We start from the raw sequence: 21,731 nt of genomic DNA on the forward strand, positions 1-21,731 counted from the left end.
GAAAGCATTTTACCCAAATGATCATCTTGCGAAAGAAGAACTATTGCATTGCCCTTGTCAGCTGGTAGAATTACTAAGTCCTGGCCTTCTCTGATGGATCGGATCACAGCTCTTTCAAGTGAGATGTTGCTTCACAGGGGTGGCACCGAACGCACTGTATGTGAGACCTCTTGCCCGACTACATCAGCTAGATCATTGGGGAACCTGGACACCTCTTCTTCAACAACAGAAATGAATAATGGGAACATTCCTGGGAACAGGGGGCAAAATTTAATCACTTTTCCAATACTGCCAGCACAGCATCATCCAGTTGCTTGGTTGTGAGGTTTAATCACAACTTGTTAATGGGTGTCGTCATCTGTTATTGCAGACTGAGAAGAAAACCGTCAAACTTCGAAGACTGTCTAGTGACGGCGTTTGCATGGACCCATCTGATATTGCCCAGGACGAACTATCAGCCCAATCTCAGGATGCAGCAGACAGCAATGCCGAAACTTCCATATGCAAACAAAATACATCCTTGGATATGAAAACCAGTTGTCTGCATGTAAGACAAATGAGCTTCCTTACTAAGGCAAAAACAGCACGCTTCTTAATATTGTTGGCCATTTTTGTCCCAATATAATGAACAATTTTGGCAAATTTAGGTATTCTACCTTCAATCTGGCATCTCAGGAGAAAAGCAAGGGCACTCTGTCACTTCCCCTTCTTCTTACGAAGTTTATCAAACTTCCTTACACGTTCAAATGTCTCCCCGTAAAGACTCTTGACATGCCGCCATAAACTCCCAATGTAGTAATTGACGATATTCATGTCGGTTCTCCAGATGGAACATAATGTGGTCCACCTGCCCACCATCCTAAGGTGAGTAAGCTATCACACCAACTCGTCAGAACTGAATGCCCTCACTTTTCTGCTGAGATGCCAGAATGAATGTATAATACCTAAATTTGCCAGAATTGTTCATTACATTGGAACAAAAATGGCCAACAACATTAAGTGGCACACTAATTTTGCCTTAGTAAGGGAGCGCATTGGTTTTACGTGCAGACAACTGGATTTCATAGACAAGGATTTATTTGATTTGCATTTGGAAGATTTGGCATTGCTGTCTGCTGCATCCTGGGATTGGGTTGACAGTTCATCCTGGGCAATATCAGGCTGGGTCCACGCAAATGCCATCTGTAGGCAATCTTCAAAGTTTCAATGGCTTTCTTCTCAGTATACAATAACAAATTATGACATCCACGGATATGTTGTGATTAAACTCGCAACCACACAATGCTGATAGTATTGGAAAAGAGATTAAATTTTGCCCCTACACCCAGGAATGTTCTCATCATGGAATTCATTTCTGCGGTTGAACAAGTGGTGTCCAGGTTTGGAAGCTCCTACTTGCAACTTGGCCAAGTATTTAGCATCCATTCTCAGACCCCACATCAGAAAATACGATCATCATATTTCCAGTTCTCTGGTTTTTATTCAGTGTTTGAAGTCTTTGTGTCTCAATCCCATGGATTTGCTGTTAGGTTTGATGTCTCTCTTTTTACCAGAGTTCCTCTTGAAGAGTCTTTGCAGTTAATTGGTGAAAAATTGGAAGAAGAAACAACTATGCTTTGTCACCACGTGTTGACATTGACATATTTTTATTTCATGACATATACTTTGAACAAACTGACAGAGTGGCTATGAGGAGTCTGTTATCCCTCACAGTCACCAAATTTGTTTATGGAAGATTTTTGAGTACACAGCACTGAGGGCAGCATTCTTAAAACTGATTTGTTTTTGGAGGTATGTCGACAATACGATTATGATATGGCCACGTGGGAGGATGCTCTGTTTCCTTTCCTAGATCATTTTAGTTCTCTGCATCCCAATATTAAGTCCATGATGGAAGTTGAAAAAGATGGAAATTTTCGTTTTTAGATGTCTAGGTCTACAGGAGGGATGATGGGACATTAGGACACAGTATTTATCATACACCCACGCATGATATCTTCATGCATCAAGTTGACATCCGTCGTACCAACGTAATGGGGTCCTACGTACATTGGTAAAGAAAGCTTACGTCATCTCAGATGCAGATAGTTTGACACAAGAACTGTATCAGCTAAAAGCTGTGTTCAAGCAGAATCATTATACTGACAATCAGATCCATCATGCTGTACAGATTGGATCTTTGAGGGAACCAACAGAGGATACAAGCAAATCAGTGGCATTTTGCAGGAAGCATATCTTCAAAAATACGAAGAATTTTAAAGAGATTTGATATTAAAAGTGTATTCCATCTGCCAGCTAAGAAAAGAGCTCCGCTGGACTCAGTGAAGGATGATTTGGGTTTGAGGAAGTCTGATGTCTACAAAATTCCCTGCCAATGAAGGAAAGCCTGTATTGGACAGACTATTTGCACGATACAGGATTGATGCATGGAGCACCACTGCCACACGCGTTTGTTTCTCCCAGAAAAATCTGCAGTTGCGAAATATTGTCTTACTGAAGGACATAAAATGTTGTACGATAAGACACAAGTGGTTGCCCCTGCATCACATTATTGAAGTGTACTGAAAGAAGCTCTTGAAATCCACCAATCTGACAATATTATGAACAGAGATATGGGGCATCCTTTAAGTACAAGTTGGAACCCTGTTTTGTTTGACATTAAAAAACAATCGTCATTGTTTCGGTCATCAGAAGCAGTCAATATGTTTGATATAAATTTATCATTTCCGCAAGTTTTCACCACTGGTGTGCTGCTGTGCCTTGCGTCAGAGGGCAGTTATGTTCATGCACATGCGCTGTATAAAGGAGCCACAACGGCGTGTATGACTTCAGTTCTGGAGAGTTAGTGCAACAGCTTACTCACCTGAAGATGGCGGTCATACGGACCACTCAAGTATTGTGTCAAGATGATGATATATTCTGGCTGGGGACCCAACATGAATATCATGTTTGTAAGCTGTTATGTGTTGCCATTACACGAGAAAAAATATAGAAACAGCATTTTATGTTTTTATTTTACTTACCACAATATGAAAACAATCCTGGACACTTCGTTTATCATACAATAAAGACAAGAGCTGATACAAGTCACACAAATACATTCTAAGACAAAAAAATATGTCACCAGAAGGGACTATCCAACTGGAACAGAAATCAGTAAATGTGATGTCATATACTGACAAACAAATGACTACAATTTCAGAAAAAAAAATTATGATTTATTCAAGAGGATGAGTGTCGCCAACTGTGGAAGTCAATAATGTTAGTCCATCTTTGGCCCTTGTGCAAGCAGTTATTCGGCTTGGCACTGATTGGTAGAGTTATTGGAAGTTCTCCTGAGAGATCTTGCCAAATTCTGTCTGACTGGTGCTTTAGACCATTAATATATGGTGATGATTGGAAGTCCCTGCTCATAATGCTCCAAACTTTCTCAATTTGGGCGAGATCCAGTGACCTTGCTGGCCAAGGAAGGGCTTGGCAAGCACAAAGACAAGCAATAGAAACTCGCTGTGTGTGAGTGGGCATTATCTTGCTGAAATGTAAGCCCAGGATGCCCCAAGAGCAACACAACGAGGCACAGAATATTGTTGATGCACTGCTGTGCGGGATGAGTGACAAGGATGACAATATAAGGGGCCCTGCTCTGAAAACAAATGGCACCTCTGACCATCACTCCTGGTAGTCTTGTCTGTACAACAGGCAACAATCAGGTTGGTATCCCACCACTGTCTGGGGCATCTCTAAACACGTCTTCAGCCTGGAACAGAATTGTCTTCAGCGATGAGTCCTGCTTCGAATTGAGCCCCAATGACCAGCAAAGACATGTCTGAAGGCTCCTCAGACAGTGGTGGAATACCAACCTGACCATAAGGCCCAACTACCAGGAGTAATGGTCAGCAGTGCAATTTCTTTTCACAGCAGGACCATGACCATGACCCCTTTGGTTGTCATCCACGGGATCCTTACGGCACAGCAACAAGTTGACAATACTCTATGCCCTGTTTTGTCACCCATCATGGCAAGCCATCCTAGGCTTACATTTCAGTAAGATAATTCCTGCCCGCACACAGGGAGAGTTTCTGCTGCTTGTCTTCAAACTTCCCAAACCCCACCTTGGCAAGCAAAGTCCCCAGATCTCTTCCCAATTGAGAATGCCTGGTGCCTCCCAACCATCTTGGGATTTTGACGATATAATGCACCAACTGGAAAGAATTTTGCCCAACATCCCCCATGAGGATAGTCAATAACTCAATCAGTCAATGCCAAGCCAAATAACTGCTTGTTTAAGGACCAGAGGTGGACCAATGTTGGTTCAAATGGCTCTGAGCACTATGGGACTCAACTGCTGAGGTCATTAGTCCCCTAGAACTTAGAAGTAGTTAAACTTAACTAACCTAAGGACATCACAAACATCCATGCCCGAGGCAGGATTCGAACCTGCGACCGTAGCGGCCTTGCAGTTCCAGACTGCAGCGCCTTTAACGGCACGGCCACTTCGGCCAGCGTGGACCAATGTGTTATTGATTTGTTCAGTTTGTGAAGCTCTTTCTCTCGAATAAATCATGCAATTTTTCTGAAAGAGTAATCATTTGCTTGTCTGTAAATGTACATCACATCTACCAATTTCCATCCTATTCAGATAATTCCTTTGTGGTACATTGCCCTGGAGTGTATTTAATGTAGACATGAAGCAATGTTTTCCAACTTGACAAGTAACAACAATAGATATGACAATAAAACCAAAGTGATATGTTTTCCAACTTGACAAGTAACAACAATAGATATCACAATAAGCACAAAGTGATTGTTGAAGCAGTTTTTACACGCCTAGTACAGCATGAGGCACACCCAGAGGTGGCAATACATATTAGTAAAACCAGTAAGTTGGCAGTAAGCATGCTTCCCAAAGTCCAGAAAAGACATATCAATTTTGTGGTAAGCATGCTTCACGAAAAAAGTTCTTTGGTGGTAATCTTGCTTCACAAGACCTTCAAAACAACATTAGTTGGCAGTATGTATGCTTCCCATAGCCCTTAAAGCTATATTTCACAATGAACAGAAACTACAGCTGGCGAGCACACAACCACTAGATACCAGGAGTGCACAGAAGTAGTATGATGTATTTGCATAAAGACAATAAATAAATATAATTACTGCCATGTACACAGGTTTAAGTTACGTCACTATTGACAGTGAAGCTGGAATGGATGCAGTAAAAGTGACAAGCTAGGTAGTTTTGGTAGTACGTGAACGTAGAGGATGGAAGACTCTCACAAGACTGATGGGAAAGGTTGTTTCATGCAGGGAGATAGATGAGGGAGGGCTTCATTTAGGTGGGGGGGGGGGGGGGGGGACAGGATAGACAACTTGACCCAATTAGTTTCTTGGCAGTATACAGTTATGCAGCCAAAAGTAATAAATTTTGTGACACAAGTTGATGTGGGGCTTAGGTGTTATCACAAAGTATTTTATGTCGTTAAATTTCTCGGGTTTTCATCAGGTACTGTGATGAAAGTAGTAAGAGATATAAAAAGGAACTTTGTTCTTCATTTAGTGGAATAGTAGTGAAGCACTGTGTGCAGTTACTGCTTGCTTGCATTACTAATCTCCGGAACTTTTTTTGTTAACTAAATATTGTGGTTTGAAACGATACACTACAGTGCCATCTACTGTAATCAACCATACTAACTCCACATTCATTTAATGCTGCAGTTAAGAAGTTCTGGAAATAAATTTAAAGAGGGGAACTGTTTTGCACTAGTTCACATTCAGCCCCTACAGCTATTTCTGAGCCAAAGACATTATTTCAAATCTGGCAGAGTGCAAGTATCACTCACAGAGCCTCAAGTCACAAACCTGTTTACAAGAATATGCAAACGTACGTGGGTACGTGTTTTCTTTTACAAATGTCTTTTTGGCCACAAGCTTACTTTGTGACAGTTTTTTTTTTTTTGTTTTTTGTTTTTTTTTCCCTCTCTGAGACTCAGCATCTCCACTATATGGTGAGTAGCAACTACCCTTTTCTCTAATATTACAATATTATGAAAAGGATAATTGCTGCTAATCATGTAGTGGAGATGCTGAGTTGCAGGAGGAATGTGGATAGGGTGTCCTCACCCTCAGTCAAGATCGCAAAGATGTCTTCACTAAATCTGAACCAGGTGAGGGGTTTAGGACTCTGGATGTTTATGAAGGATTCCTCTATATGGCCCATGAATAGGAACTCCACCCACTGTTTTAGGAAATGAAAGGCAGCTTCATAGTTTTCAGATGCAGAGACTCTAGCATAATGCAGAGCAAAATGTTTGGTGACAGCATCTGGGTCAGTGAAGAGAGTGCCATTCAAGGTATTACCAGGTACACCTGCAGGTGTCTGGTATCTGTAGGGATGTCTGATATTTGCCCAAACCTGTGAAGGGGACGTACATGGTCCAATGGTTGAAATGTACCATTCCCGAAATTCTTGTTTCTTATTAGGTGGTGGGCCTGGACATGGAGCCATTTATAGGAAATGAGCTGCTCAATTGATGGGTGCCACTTATGGTGCTGGAGAACCTGTTGTGTTCTCTCATGGAAAGGTGAAGGGGTCAGGGAGGAAGGGGAGGGGGGGGGGGGGGTTGAAAAACCAATTCAAACAATACTTTCGCTCTTAAATGAAGTTGTCAGATTCTAAAACTGTTCCCTGTAACCTTACAAGACTGGTGACTGCTCAAAAAATTAGACGGAAGGAAGTATACACAAAAAGTGTATGGTATTTATGGCACCCCATTTGCTTAGTTCGAGACTTATCTTAATAAACAGGCTGCACTGCAAAAAATTTGTGGATAGACCTTGCACACCCAATAAAACAGTGTACATATAATTGAATAATAGTAATAAAAATACCCCTTGTATGGAAGGTAACATACCATACATTAGTCACTTGCTGGATTGACTGTTCCTTCCAAAATGGTGCCCCCTTCCCAATAATCTGGCATGCTTGAGACGTAAATCAACTATAACTTTATTTGTTGCAGTGCTCATATGTGGACTGCTGGGTTTGGTGTCAGTGCTGATACTGACTACAGGGATGCGGCTGATGAAGGAGTGTGTTAACTGCAGATGATATCTGCATATGTGGGTCTTGGAATGGTGAGATGGTGTCAGTGCAGTGTCTTGTAGGGATTGTGTAAGTAGGACCCATGCTGGCTTGACCTGCTTGATAGAGACTTTTGCGGTTGTGTCATTTTGCAGGACTCCAATGTTGAGGTCTGCTCGTAGAGACACTGTGAAGGGACCAGTGTGCTGCAACTGGAGTGGCAACTTGAAGATCTGTGGGGAGCAAAATTTTATTAAAGTTGTCCTAAGCTTTTTGGACAAGAACAGATTGTACACCATGGTGACTGATCATTGCTACGTGGTCTGGGAGCTGTTGTACTAACTGCAACAGTTCCACTACAGAAAGCAACAATGTGTGTGTGTGTGTGTGTGTGTGTGTGTCCATTTCTTCTAGTGGCACATGAGTTCTCTTTTAGGTCCAACACCATCTTTCTGCCCTCCCCCCTCCTTCCTCCCCCCACTTGCTGGTGGGATGGTAGATTATTGTATGATCATGCTGTATGCCATACCAGTAGGTCAATTCTTGGAACAAAGCTATTCCAGATTGCCAGCTCTGGTCTTCAAATGGCTCTAAGCACTATGGGACTGAACATCTGAGGTCAGCATTCCCCTAGACTTGTTGTTTTGTTGTTGTTGTCTTCAGTCCTGAGACTGGTTTGATGCAGTTCTCCATGCTACTCTATCCTGTGCAAGCTGCTTCATCTCCCAGTACCTACTGCAACCTACATCCTTCTGAATCTGCTTAGTGTATTCATCTCTTGGTCTCCCTCTATGATTTTTACCCTCCACACTGCCCTCCAATGCTAAATTTGTGATCCCTTGATGCCTGAGAACATGTCCTACCAACCGGTCCCTTCTTCTTGTCAAGTTGTGCCACAAACTCCACTTCTCCCCAATTATATTCAATACCTCCTCATTAGTTATGTGATCTACCCATCTAATATTCAGCATTCTTCTGTAGCACCAAATTTCGAAAGCTTCCATTCTCTTCTTGTCCAAACCATTTATCGTCCATGTTTCACTTCCATACATGGCTACACTCCATACAAATACTTTCAGAAACGACTTCCTGACACTTAAATCTATACTCGATGTTAACAAATTTCGCTTCTTCAGAAACACTTTCCTTGCCATTGCCAGTCTACATTTTATATCCTCTCTACTTCAACCATAATCACTTATTTTGCTCCCCAAATAGCAATACTCATTTACTACTTTAAGCGTCTCCTTTCCTAATCTAATTCCTGCAGCATCACCCGATTTAATTTGACTACATTCCATTATCCTCGTTTAGCTTTTGTTGATGTTCATCTTATATCCTCCTTTCAAGACACTGTCCATTTCGTTCAACTGCTCTTCCATGTCCTTTGCTGTCTCTGACAGAATTACAATGTCATCGGCGAACCTCAACGTTTTTATTTTTTCTCCATGGACTTTAATACCTACTCTGAATTTTTCTTTTGTTTCCTTCTCTGCTTGCTCAATATACAAATCGAATAATATTGGGGATAGGCTACAACCCTGTCTCACTCCCTTCCCAACCACTGCTTCCCTTTCATACCCCTCGACTACTATAACTGCCATCTGGATTCTGTACAAATTGTAAATAGCGTTTCGCTCCCTGTATTTTACCCCTGCCACCTTTAGAATTTGAAAGAGAGTATTCCAGTCAACATTGTCAAAAGCTTTCTCTAAGTCCACAAATGCTAGAAATGTAGGTTTGCCTTTCCTTAATCTATTTTCTAAGATAAGTTGTAGGGTCAGTATTGCCTCACATGTTCCAACATTTCTGCGGAATCCAAACTGATCTTTGCCGAGGTCGGCTTCTACCAGTTTTTCCTTTCGTCTGTAAAGAATTCGCGTTAGTATTTTGCAGCTGTGACTTATTAAACTGATAGTTCGGTAATTTTCACATCTGTCAACACCTGCTTTCTTTGAGTTTTGTCAGGACTGGCTCTCCCAAGGCCGTCAGTAGTTCCAATGGAATGTTGTCTACTCCCAGGGCCTTGTTTCAACTAAGGTCTTTCAGTGCTCTGTCAAACTCTTCACGCAGTATCGTATCTCCCATTTCATCTTCATCTACGACCTCTTCCATTTCCATAATATTGCCCTCAAGTACATCGCCCTTGTATAGACCCTCTATATACTCCTTCCACCTTTCTGCTTTCCCTTCTTTGCTTAGAACTGGGTTTCCATCTGAGATCTTGATATTCATACAAGTGGCTCTCTTTTCTCCAAAGGTATCTTTAATTTTCCTGTAGGCAGTATCTATCTTACCCCTTGTGAGATAAGCCTCTACATCCTTACATTTGTCCTTTAGCCATCCCTGCTTAGCCATCTTGCACTTGCTGTCGATCTCATTTTTGAGACGTTTGTATTCCCTTTTGCCTGCTTCATTTACTGCGATTTTATATCTTCTCCTTTCATCAATTAAATTCAATATTTCTTCTGTTACCCAAGGATTTCTACTAGCCCTCGTCTTTTTACCTACTGCATCCTCTGCTGCCTTCACTACTTCATCCCTCAGAGCTACCCGTTCTTCTTCTTCTTCTGTATTTCTTTCCCCCATTCCTGTCCATTGTTCCCTTATGCTCTCCCTGAAACTCTGTACAACCTCTGGTTTAGTCAGTCTATCCAGTCTATCTCCTTAAATTCCCACCTTTTTGCAGTTTCTTCAGTTTTAATTTGTCAGAGTCCACATCTGCCCCTGGAAATGTCTTACAATTTAAAACCTGGTTCCTAAATCTCTGTCTTACCATTATATAATCTATCTGATACCTTCTAGTATCTCCAGGATTCTTCCATGTATACAACCTTCTTTTATGATTCTTGAACCAAGTGTTAGCTATGATTATTTTATTCTCTGTGCAAAATTCTACCAGGCGGCTTCCTCTTTCGTTTCTTCCCCTCAATCCATATTCACCTACTGTGTTTCCTTCTCTCCCTTTTCCTACTCTCGAATTCCAGTCACCCATGACAATTAAATTTTCGTCTCCCTTCACTACCTGAATAATTTCTTTTATCTCATCATACATTTTATCAATTTCTTCATCATCTGCAGAGCTAGTTGGCATATAAACTTGTACTACTGTAGTAGGCATGGGCTTCGTGTCTATCTTGGCCACAATAATGCGTTCACTATGGTGTTGGTAGTAGCTTACCCGCACTCCTATTTTTTTTATTCATTATTAAACCTACTCCTGCATTACCCCTATTTGATTTTGTATTTATAAACCTGTATTCACCTGACCAAAAGTCTTGTTCCTCCTGCCACCGAACTTCACTAATTCCCACTATATCTAACTTCAACCTATCCATTTCCCTTTTTAAAAGTGCCTAGAACCGCTTAGCCACAGCAGCCGGCTGGCTCTGGTCTATATTGATGTGGAGGGTCAAGTGGATCATGTTATCTAGTTGTCATTGAAGCTATTCGCTGGCTGTTTCAACAGAAATGTGCATTTCTGCAGATGGAGTACAGCTGTTCAACACTGTGAAAAGAAAGGAATCTAGCTGTCTGCTGGTGGAAGGGGATTGATGTATATATGGGCAAATCGTGCTGGAAAGCCTTGAAATTGTCCAATATTGGTGTGTACATGTTGCCCCACTTTGCACTGCTGGCACTAAATACACTAACATGCTTATGCATGGTCATCTTTTTAATCAGTATCACACAAAAACTTAGGGTAGGAAGATGATGGTTGTGTTTGCTTCAACAGGTGATGGATTGTGAATGCTGTAGAAAGCAGCTTTGCAGAGGTTCAGCAAAACTTAGGGCCATGGCTATGCTGAGAGATGTCAGACTATAGTATTAACTTAGTTCCTGGCATTTTTGTTGATGCCATCTCACAGCAATGGTGATTACACAAACACCACTTTCAGATGGTATTGCATTATGACACCACATACTGGTAATCCTGCAAGTGGACCCCAGAAATGGAAAAAGCTTTTCATGAAGAAAAAGCTTTTCATGAACTCCAGCTGATCCTAATTAGTGCAGTGCTACATCCTTTCCAAGGGCAATATGCATACCTGATATAATTGTAGGTGCTAGCCAAACAGCAATAGGTGACAAACTATACTAACAAATTGACTGAATTTGGCAACTGTTAAATGTTCTTTCCAAAAGAATGCAAACAGCGCAGTAGCGGTGGACTGCACGACATAACTTCTTGCAATTTATGAAGCTGTTAAACATTCGACCCCACACTGAAGCTCGTCTTCCAACAATTTACATTAGTCCATAACACCAGCAAAAAATGTCTCCCCTGGCAGTTCAGACATGTACAGCTTGTCAACCAGTTTACGACAGATTTGTACCACATAAAAGGAGCAGAAAACTTTTTGGTCAATTATGTTTTGCCCATCTGTGGCTTGGAAAAAAAAAAAACTCGCCACTGTGACAGATCTGCAACTACAAGATCTACCGGTCACCCTTCTGCAGGACTGCAACTCATCCAAACCCTGGTGCCAGGAATCAATTTAACACTATGGTCTGGCATCTCTCAGCATAGCCCATGGCCCTACGTTTTGCTGAACCTCTGCAAAGCTGCTTTCTACAGCAATCGCAATCCATCACCTGTAGAAGCAAACACAACCATCATCTTCCTACCCTAAGTTTTTGTGTGATAGCCCACTGATTAAAAAGATGACCATGCATGAGCATGTTAGTGTATTTAGTGCCAGCAGTGCAAAATGGGACAACATGTACACACCAACATTGGACAATTTCAAGGCTCTCCAGCACGATTTGCCCATATGTACATCAATTTTGTACATCCCCTTCCAACTGCAGACAGCTAGATTCCTTTTCACAGTGTTGAACAGCTGTACTCCATCTGCAGAAATGCACATTTCTGCTGAAACAGCCAGCCAATAGCTTCAAAGACAACTAGATAACATGATCCACTTAACCCTCCACATCAATATAGACCGGAGCCAGCCAGCCGCTGTGGCCAAGCGGTTCTAGACACTTCAGTCCGGCGGAACCGCGCTGCTGCCACAGTCGCAGGTTCGATTCCTGCCTTGGGCTTGGATGTGTGTGATGTCCTTAGGTTAGTTAGGTTTAAGTAGTTCTAAGTCTAGGGGAATGCTGACCTCAGATGTTCAGTCCTATAGTGCTTAGAGCCATTTGAAGACCAGAGCTGGCAATCTGAAACAGTTTTGTTCCAAGAATTGACCTACTGGTATGGCATACAGCATGATCATACAATAATCTACCATCCCACCAGCAAGTGGGGGGAGGAAGGGCCACTCCAGTTGCAGCACACTGGTCTCAACAAGCAGACCACAACATTGGAATCCTGCAAAATGACAGCCACATAAGTCTCTATCAAGTAGGTCAAGCCAGCACGGGTCCTACTTACACCATCCCTACAACAAGCAGACCACAACATTGGAATCCTGCAAAATGACACAGCCACATAAGTCTCTATCAAGTAGGTCAAGCCAGCACGGGTCCTACTTACACAATCCCTACAAGACACTGCACAGACAGGGTCGACAGAAGCGTCCGATCCAACGCGTCGCCTTTGACTCGTGACGTAAGGGTGTTGTCGTGTGTGACGTCATGACGGCGCGGAGTTTGGTTTGAGTGTGGCTGTCTCCAGTTCTGTTTTATCTTACTTTATTTACTTTTCTGATCTGTTCGTTCTATCTCGTGAGATTTTTTTTTTAAATTTAAAAACACTTATTACTTATTTTAATTATCTGTTTCCTCGAATTTCTGTTTTAGTTTATTATATTTATCTTTCTGATCTGTTCGTTCTATCCCGTGAGATTTTTTTTAAAAAAAAAGACAAAAAACACTAATCAGCTACTGAAGCATCTTTATCTTCTATGGGTTGCAGGGGTTACGACCCCTGGGGAGGTGGGTGGGTATTCATGCATGGCTGTCTTCACTTACACGTTGTAGCTACGCAAGGCGTCTAAATTTGTTTATATTTAGTTTGCCCCCCAGCCAAAACACCCCATTTCCCGCACTTGTCCCGTTAGTGTCATTAGGCTTCTTGTGGAAAGTGTGTGTGTTTGTTTTTGTTTCCGCCAAATTTGTGATGTCATGAGTCAAAGCAGACGGGTTGGATCGGACGCTTCCGTATTTCCCATGGACACCGTAAGCCTCGCCATACCAAGACCCACATATGCAGATATCATCTGCAGTTAACACATTCCTCCATCAGCCACATCCCTGTAGTCAGTATCAGCACTGACACCAAACCCAGCAGTCCACATATGAGCACTGCAACAAATAAACTTATAGTTGATTTATGTCTCAAGCATGCCAGATTATTGGGAAGGGGGCACCATTTTGGAAGGAACAGTCAATCCAGCAAGTGACTAATGTATGGTATGTTACCTCCCATACAAAGGGTATTTTTATTATTAGAAATAAAAAAATAAAAAAAAACAATTCCAAACCCTTCAGTTATATGTACACTGTTTTATTGGGTGTGCAAGGTCTATCCACAAATTTTTTGCAGTGCAGCCTGTTTTCTATTATTACGATAAGTCTCGAACTAAGCAAATGGGGCACCATAAATACCATATACTTTTTGTATATACTTCCTTCCATTTAATTTTTTGAGCAGTCGCCAGTCTTGTAAGGTTACAGGGAACAGTTTTAGAATCTGACAACTTCATTTAAGAGCGAAAATACGTCTTTATCCAGAATGCAATACAAAAGCCAAACTGAGGTAACTTAAACAATTTGGTACCAGAAAGGAAATCAAGTGTACCACCATGGTGCAATGGATCTCAAATCAGACTCTGCTTGTTCATCTTTAGTATGTTACACAAGGCTTAAAATGGATATACAGTTTTCCAGTAAGCATAAGTGATCTTATATCAAAGACAAACTGTAAAGACAAGAAGTCCTATCCAGATGGGACAGGAATCCAATATTTTATTTGCATAACCACAACACTGCATTCAGTGATTTAAACATTTTATTTATCAATGTTTCTATCCTCTGTGGCTTGTCAGTACAGCTCGAGAAAAAGTAGTACATTTTATAATTTATTTTTAGTAGCTACTCTTCCTTTTACCTTTAAGACAGTTTCGTTAGCTAGCCAGTATTTGCGTATTACTTAACTCTGGCATCAACTGCCTCAGTCAATTAACTGAATTTTTTTGTATACACCGCCAGTAGAATAGTGTTTCTGATTCTTTCTGATCTAATCTCCGAGTTTATTTGTTGTATGTGGTGTGCACTTGACGTCTTTGTGAAAACATTGAGAAAAGTATACAATTACGGCAGCAGCAGACAACCACTGCATGTTACTCAGGGCTTGTTCGCAATTATGGGGAACAGGTATTTACAATTATTACGTTCCTGACAATAAGAAGGAACTGAAAATTACTTTCGAGAACAGAAAAATTCATAAACAGAAAAACTTCGAACGTTTCACGAAAAGAGGAATTAACATGGAATAGTCTTCACCCAATAACAGAAAATGCAGAGTGAAGGACTGAAAAAGTACTGGGATAATGTACCTCATAGTCAAAAATAATTATTTTACGTGATTCACAACTGCCTGGACTCGAGGCAAGAACAACAAGCTGAAACAACGACCCGACTTGTTAGGGATACAGTAAATATCTACGATGACTTGAACTATGCTTACGCACATGCTACTACAACTTTTTGACAAACGCACATAAGATGTTCCCTTCATTCTTCTTCCTTTGCTGCCAAGCCAAAAAAAACTGTTTAACTGGAGACAGTGCAAATGCATCACATCTACTCTGCACGCAAGTGATAATACGAAAATATGGAAGTAGGTCATTAATGATCCAAAATTACAATTTTTATTTATTTAATGACAATCTGTGTCCTATGCATCAACAGCCAAATCTGGTACAAACAATGGAAAGGATAGTTAACGCTAAAACGGCAGTGACTTAGGCCTATAGCTAAGTGGAAAAGATTCGTGAGAATAAAACATTGTTAAAGAGTCGAAAGGGAACATTTTCTAGTAAATACCTACCTTTGAACACAACAAAGAATCCCACACTAACCGGCCGCTTTGTATATTTCCCATTCCTTACCTTCTTGTGTGCATTAGTTTTCTACCCAGTCACGACATTCAGCTGCAGTGACATATATTTAGTTTCAATAGCCCATACGCCCCTCATGTGCTAAGCTGTAACTACGAAATTTGTTAATTACACGAACGAGCAATCCTCAGCCAAACACAACATTACGACTATAACATGGAGGTAAGAATATTCTTACCTCCATGGACTATAATGTACCACTGATTCCACTCACTGCGAAAAAACCTACTTTCGGATGATCAAAGCAGCGCCATGAACACAAATGTCGCTGTTGCTTCAACCTGAGCGTTTGACAGAAAGCACTGGAACAATGCTTTGACAGTACATTGAATCCTTTTGTGATTGCCTCTCACTTTTACTTTTTGCAGATGTACTATTCACGAGTACTGTGGATTATTATTACGACGGATGAGAAACTAGATTGAGACGCAAAAGCAATAACATGAATGTTTACCAATCACTACTACAACAAATTTCAAAACGGTTCTCATACAAATATCACACAGTTGAGATGATATCGACGTAGAGGTATGTCCACACGAAGCCTCTTTCGCCGTGCGCAATCGCAGACCCACGAAAATGAAAGGACGTGCACAAAATTTGTGAAAAGAACGCATATATACTTAGGCGTTCTTGTGTCCACACGTTGTCTCATTGTGCAAGCAGACTGCTATGAATTCCCTTCTTTGCTCTGTACTCTGTAGATTCTGTTGCGTTATTGTGATGGCAAGGTGACAGATAAAGAAAACACAAAAGCGACTATGCGTAAAGAAGTATATGAATAACAGAAGTACGTGAAATATGAAGTGATAACAACGTTTTGTCCGCAAATTTGAAAGGTGGTCACAACGAGATTTTTGATTTTCTGCTTGGGAAACTGCAGCTGTTACGCTGGCACTAAAATTTCGCCAGGTAGTGAGTGGTGACCTACATACTAGTTTCAACTACGTATTCCTCGTTTTAAGACAAAGCATTTCTGTGATTACCCCTGAAACTGGGAAATACTGAAGGGGTGTTCTTAGTCGTATGTGAACGTTAATTAACTGTCAATGCGTCATTTGTATTTTATTTGTTTACGCAACGTTAATCGTGAAAGATAATATGTACATTAACACTCTCACACCCAACAAATTTGAGAATATTATAGATGGCAAAATCAACTAGAACGGAGGTTATATTTTTCAATTCTGTTTATTCCCTAATGAAATTTGTTGCAAGTAATACATCTCTATTTCCAACCAATAGCTCAATAAATAGTATCAATACTAGGAATAAGAAAAATCCACATTAAGACCTAAAATCACTTACCTTGGTCCAAAAAGGGGTCCAATATTCAGGAACACTCATTTTCATTAAATTGCCATAAACCATTAAAAACTTGGTTTCAGATAAAGCACGTTTAAACAGAGTTTGAAAGACTATTTGATAGGCAACTCCTTCTACTCTATAGAGGCTGTTAAGCCAGCTTGAGTAAAAATATGTGTTAGATTTCTGTTTTGACAGCAGATTAGATATTTTGTGTATGATAAATTTATTAATTGTGCATAAGTGTTTCATTCTGACAGCGTGTTAATTCTGTAAATATTAGCCGTTCCAGTTTACTGTACTGTATTCGCCTATTTAGACAATCTACTGACAAATGACCATTGTAGTATTATATTCAAATGTTTTATGTTTTTATGTTATATTTTCCTATATGTTCCACGCCCACGAAAAACATTTCATTTTTTGGGTCTATGCAACGAAAACTGAATCTAATCTAATCTAAAACCCTCACTATGAGCATTTTGAAGTTGATGCTGAAGTTCCCTGCCGCTTTTGTGTTGGAGCTGACTGCTTCGCTGAGCCTCACAACGCTGTGGTTCTTTTCTTAAGCTTCTCGAACAACGTACTGCTTGTCATAAACTCTTCATTGGCCGCTGATGGTCCTGGCAGGTTCTTAACAATGTTGACGAAAATCAAATGATGATCTCGTTAATAGTGTTGCCTTTCAATTCCTTTTCATTTATCCACGTACGGAGCAACATTTCGACATTGTCCAGAATACTAAACCATTGTTTAGATACTCTGGACACTCCCTTGGAAACATCTGTCTCCTTAATCTTGTCCTTGTTCTTGAGGATAGTGCAAATAGTTGATGTAGATCAAATGTACGTATGTGCTAAATCAGCAACGCTCACATCACATTCGCGTTTTTCAATGATATTACGTTTCATTTCTAAGATCATTTTCTTCCTCTTATGGTCGTCGTCTTGCGGCTTTATCTTTGAGGACATTTCTACCAAGGTTATTAAAATTTGCACAAAAAACCTCTGTGTGTATACAAGTTCAGAAGAATGTGTCATCACAAGCTGCACCAGGATAGTGGCAGAAACCCAGACTGCAGTACGTAAGGTCATTGTTTATGTGCCGCTGCCGACAGTGAAAGGTGTTCGTATTGTTGAACATTTCCTCCACTGTGCAAGTGGCTGGTGACATTACAATAAATCACCGTGACTCATTATGCCGAACATAGCTCGTTAAGCCTCTCATGTTTATAAAATTTGTTTTGCGTTCATTATGCGAATTTTGCGTATGATAGGTACTCATTAATTGAGTTTCTACTGTATATTAATGCCATAACCCCTCAGCCAGTGGCCACAGGTGACCCTAGGGCATAGCTTGCCTCCATAGCCCCTTCATGGCCTTGCAGTACATCGACACCATTATTCTCCAGTGGAACTGTAACATTTTTTTTTTTTTCACCAAAAGATGAGCTGCGACATCTTTTAACCATATCCCCTGCCTTTTGCACTGCTCTTCAAGAGACATGGTTCCTAGCAATGCAGATGGCGGTCCTTTGTGGATACCAGGGATATTATGAGAATCAAGTTACTTATGACGGGATGTTGGGTAGAATTTGCACATATGTTCTGTATATTTACTGCTAGGTACCTTGTGCCTCTTAATAACCCTTTGGAGATCGTGGCTGCTGGGGTAAGGGCATTTCAGGATATCACCATTTGTAAAGTTTACCTCCCTCCCAATGGTGAAGTGTATCAGAACATATCGTTTGCATTGGTTTTTCAACCCCCCCACCCCCCCCCCCCCCCACCCCTGTCTGACCCCTTCACCTTTCCTAATAAACGCCCATAATCCTTTTTGGGATGGAACACAATCACTGGTCATGGTAAAGACCTTGAAAACTTACTGGCACAACTTCACCTTTGCCTGTTGAATAATGGTATCCTCACACACTTGAATGTGGTGCACAGAACTTTCTCGGCCATTGACCTTCCCATTTGCAGCTATTGTCTTCTCCCATCCATCCATCCATCCACGAGAGAGTCTACGACGACCTGTTGGTAGTAACTACTTCCCTATCTTCCTGTCCCTCTGTTAGCGTCATTCCCGTGAAACCTGCCCAGATGCGCTCTCAACAGTGTTGACTGGGCTGCTTTCGTTTCTGCTCTCACCCTTGACCCTGCTCACATGGAGACATGGATGAGGCTTTCCACAATACAACTACAGCCACTCTTATGGCAGCTGATGTGGCGATCCCCTGTTCTTCAGGCGTGCCCCAATGGAAGACAGTATTTTGGCGGTCATCAGAAATCTCAGAGGCCATGAGAGAACACAACAGGCTCTCCAGCACCGTAAGTGGCACCCATCAATTGAGCAACTCATTTCCTTTAAATGGCTCCATGTCCAGGCCCACCACCTAATAAGAAACAAGAACGTCGGGAATGGTACATTTCAACCATTGGACCATGTACGTCCCCTCCACAGGTTTGGGCAATTATCAGATATCCCTATGGATACCAGACACCTGAAGGTGTACCTGGCAATACCTTGAATGGCACTCTCTTCACTGACCCAGTTGCTGTCACCAAACATTTTGCTCTGCATTATGCTAAAGTCTCTGCATCTGAAAACTATGAACCTGCCTTTCATTTCCTAAAACAGAGGGTGGAGTGAAAGCAATTATCTTTTAGTTTTGAATATGGTTGTCCTTTAGCAATCACACGTAAGTTTCAATGGAGAAATTACACAGCCAACTGTTGCAAATATTTTTTAAATACATTGACCTGGGTTTCGAAACCTCGTAGGATGTCTCCATCAGATTGAAATTTTAAAACACTATAAAATAAGACATAGAAAAATAAGTTTGGCAGAAACATTAACAAAGATGAAAAATGTCATACCATAGAAAGGTTACCTTGGTAAAATTACATGGCAAACAGGCCACAGTCAAGTCAAAACTTTAAATTTAAAAAATGATCTAGCCTTGGGTATGTATACCTTGCGATGAACAGCAATAGACTGATTTCCACAGTGGCTTACATTGCTGCGACGAAAACTGGACTCAAGCTGCACTGCCTATTGTGTACAGACAGTGACATATGCCCATTTGAGACATTATAACAGAAATAGTTGAATAAAACAACAGTTTAGTATAAAAACAAAACAAAGGTGAGAATTTAATTAGTTTTTGAAAGTACGAAGTATCCAAGTAAGTGAAGTAAATTTAGAGCCATTTACTTGATTAAGATTTCACAGTTTCACTACTGCCAACCTCTCTTGTAAAAATTGACTGCCAAGACTGTCTAACCAAGATTGACCCTTGCCCCTCCACCCTTCCCCTACTCCCGCCCCCCCTCCCGCCACCACACACACAAATTTCCCATTGGTTATAAAGACTTGCAGCCTGTAAAAATTTTGCAACAACATTTAAATGTAATCTACAAAGCCTGTAAGTAATGTACCTCAAAAATGCATCTTTTGATGCTTGTCACTTCCTCGGATTTCAGATCTGCACACTGTATTCATTACTGAAATAAACATAAATGTCTAAATCTGATGATGTCACAAAAGACACAAAAATACAAAGAACGAATTAAAACTATTATGACATACGTGGCTACCCAACTTGTCCATCTTTCTCTGCTACCCCTGAACGTGTTATCAGATTTGTTTTCAGTGGCAACAGCTACTATTATTATTGGCCAATAATTCATTATTAACAACATTAACTTAGAGCTACTCTTGTGATCCACGATAATGGAGGTTAGGCATAGGTCATTACAGATCTGCTTTCATACAATGTATTGATCACCTTATGTGTGTGAGTTGGCTTGATTGATTGATTATATGGTAATTAAAATTCCTTTCAAGCTCCACCTGAACATGATACAAATATGTGACTTCCACCAGCCACTGCTGCAACTGTCTACTACCACTCAACATTTAGATCTCGTTCATAGCTTTACACATTTACACACAAGAGTGCTTTAAATATTTTTGTTTAATTTCAGGAACCATAAACATAGCTCATTCACAATATTGTTCATACAAACAAATTCTAAGGTGCAATGAACTCGTTTCTCATTTCATGATACTTAGTTTTAATGTAGGTTGTTGGGAACACGTAGATCATTTCGTGTGTGGCAGTTAGTGGGAGATGCCAGAGAGTTGGGGGAGAGGGGGTCTAGTCTCACTATATTCCTACCAGATGGACTTTGAGGCCTCATGTGAGTACACCTGCTGAAACCTGCCATCTCTTCACAAATTCCCACAGCTTTCAGCTCATTCTATTTGGTCAGCTTATTGGGTCCTCTTCTGTCATAAGTATATCAAACAGTGATTGATAAATTTACTGTATCCACAACCACAATATTGTTGTCTGATTTTTTGATGTAACTATGCAGACATTCCAACATGTTGACACAGAGTAGTGTGCCATTTGCAGCCATGTAAGACAGCATAAGAACAGTCATCGAAAAATTAGTAAATACTTGGTAACAGCCTTTCTCCGATCTCTGAGCATTTGGTATGGTGGGTGTGTGAATGCCAGAGAATGGGCGTGTAGTTGCCGGCCTAGCCAATGCGTGTGCCGGTCTCTCCTCACCAGCACTCACGAGGTGGTATGATGTCACTGACAGTGGCGGGTAGCGTGATCCTGGCTCCTGCAGTTGATGGACGGCGAACTCTACACCATGGCGAGTTTGTGTGATCTGTAGAATTTTTTTCACCTGATACGTGTAGTGGAAACATTGAGGTGGAGGAGGGTTCTTGTGTTCTTCAGAGCATATAAGACCTCGGTTATACTTACCACTACGGTCAATTTGTGGGGGAAATTCCATTAACTGACTTGCATGATGTTTGTGTGTAATACTTAAAAGTTGAAAGTATGTTTTATTACAAAGAAGGATCATCGTAAGTTGCAGATGAGTGTTTTAAGCGATCTATTTGGCTTCTGAAAATTGTTAAACACTTAAATTGTTGCTGTTGTTGTTGTTGTTGTTGTGGTCTTCAGTCCTCAGACTGGTTTGATGCAGCTCTCCATGCTACTCTATCCTGAGCAAGCTTCTTCATCTCCCAGCACTTACTGCAACCTACATCCTTCTGAATCTTGGTCTCCCCCTACGATTTTTACCCTGCATGCTGCCCTCCAATGCTAAATTTGTGATCCCTTGATGCCTCAGAACATCTCCTACCAACTGGTCCCTTCTTCTTGTCAAGTTGTGCCACAAACTCCTCCCCAATTCTATTCAATAGATCCTCATTTGTTATGTGATCTACCCATCTAATCTTCAGCATTC

The 21,731-nt window shown here is 41.0% G+C and overlaps 1 protein-coding gene across 10 annotated transcripts in view; it reads right to left on the reverse strand.

Moving 5' to 3' along the window:
• Positions 1 to 16,601, reverse strand: part of LOC126473382 (uncharacterized) — a 42,247-nt gene extending 25,646 nt beyond the window's left edge. The window contains exons 1-2 of one of the 10 annotated variants that reach the window (XR_007586453.1): positions 15,380 to 15,752; positions 15,142 to 15,242 (exon numbers count right to left, since the gene is read on the reverse strand). Coding sequence is in view for 4 of the 10 variants with exons in the window: in XM_050100417.1 (XP_049956374.1) it covers positions 16,459 to 16,521 (63 nt within the window). In the remaining 6 variants the exon portion in view is untranslated. Of the gene's footprint in view, positions 1 to 15,080; positions 15,243 to 15,328; positions 15,753 to 15,773; positions 15,887 to 16,458 lie in introns of those variants that run through there. The other 9 variants (XR_007586455.1, XR_007586454.1, XR_007586461.1 and 6 more) reach the window with 9 other exon arrangements.
• Positions 16,602 to 21,731: the final 5,130 nt, after the last annotated feature.

Source organism: Schistocerca serialis, chromosome 1 (assembly GCF_023864345.2).
Source record: "Schistocerca serialis cubense isolate TAMUIC-IGC-003099 chromosome 1, iqSchSeri2.2, whole genome shotgun sequence".
NCBI lineage: Eukaryota > Metazoa > Arthropoda > Insecta > Orthoptera > Acrididae > Schistocerca > Schistocerca serialis.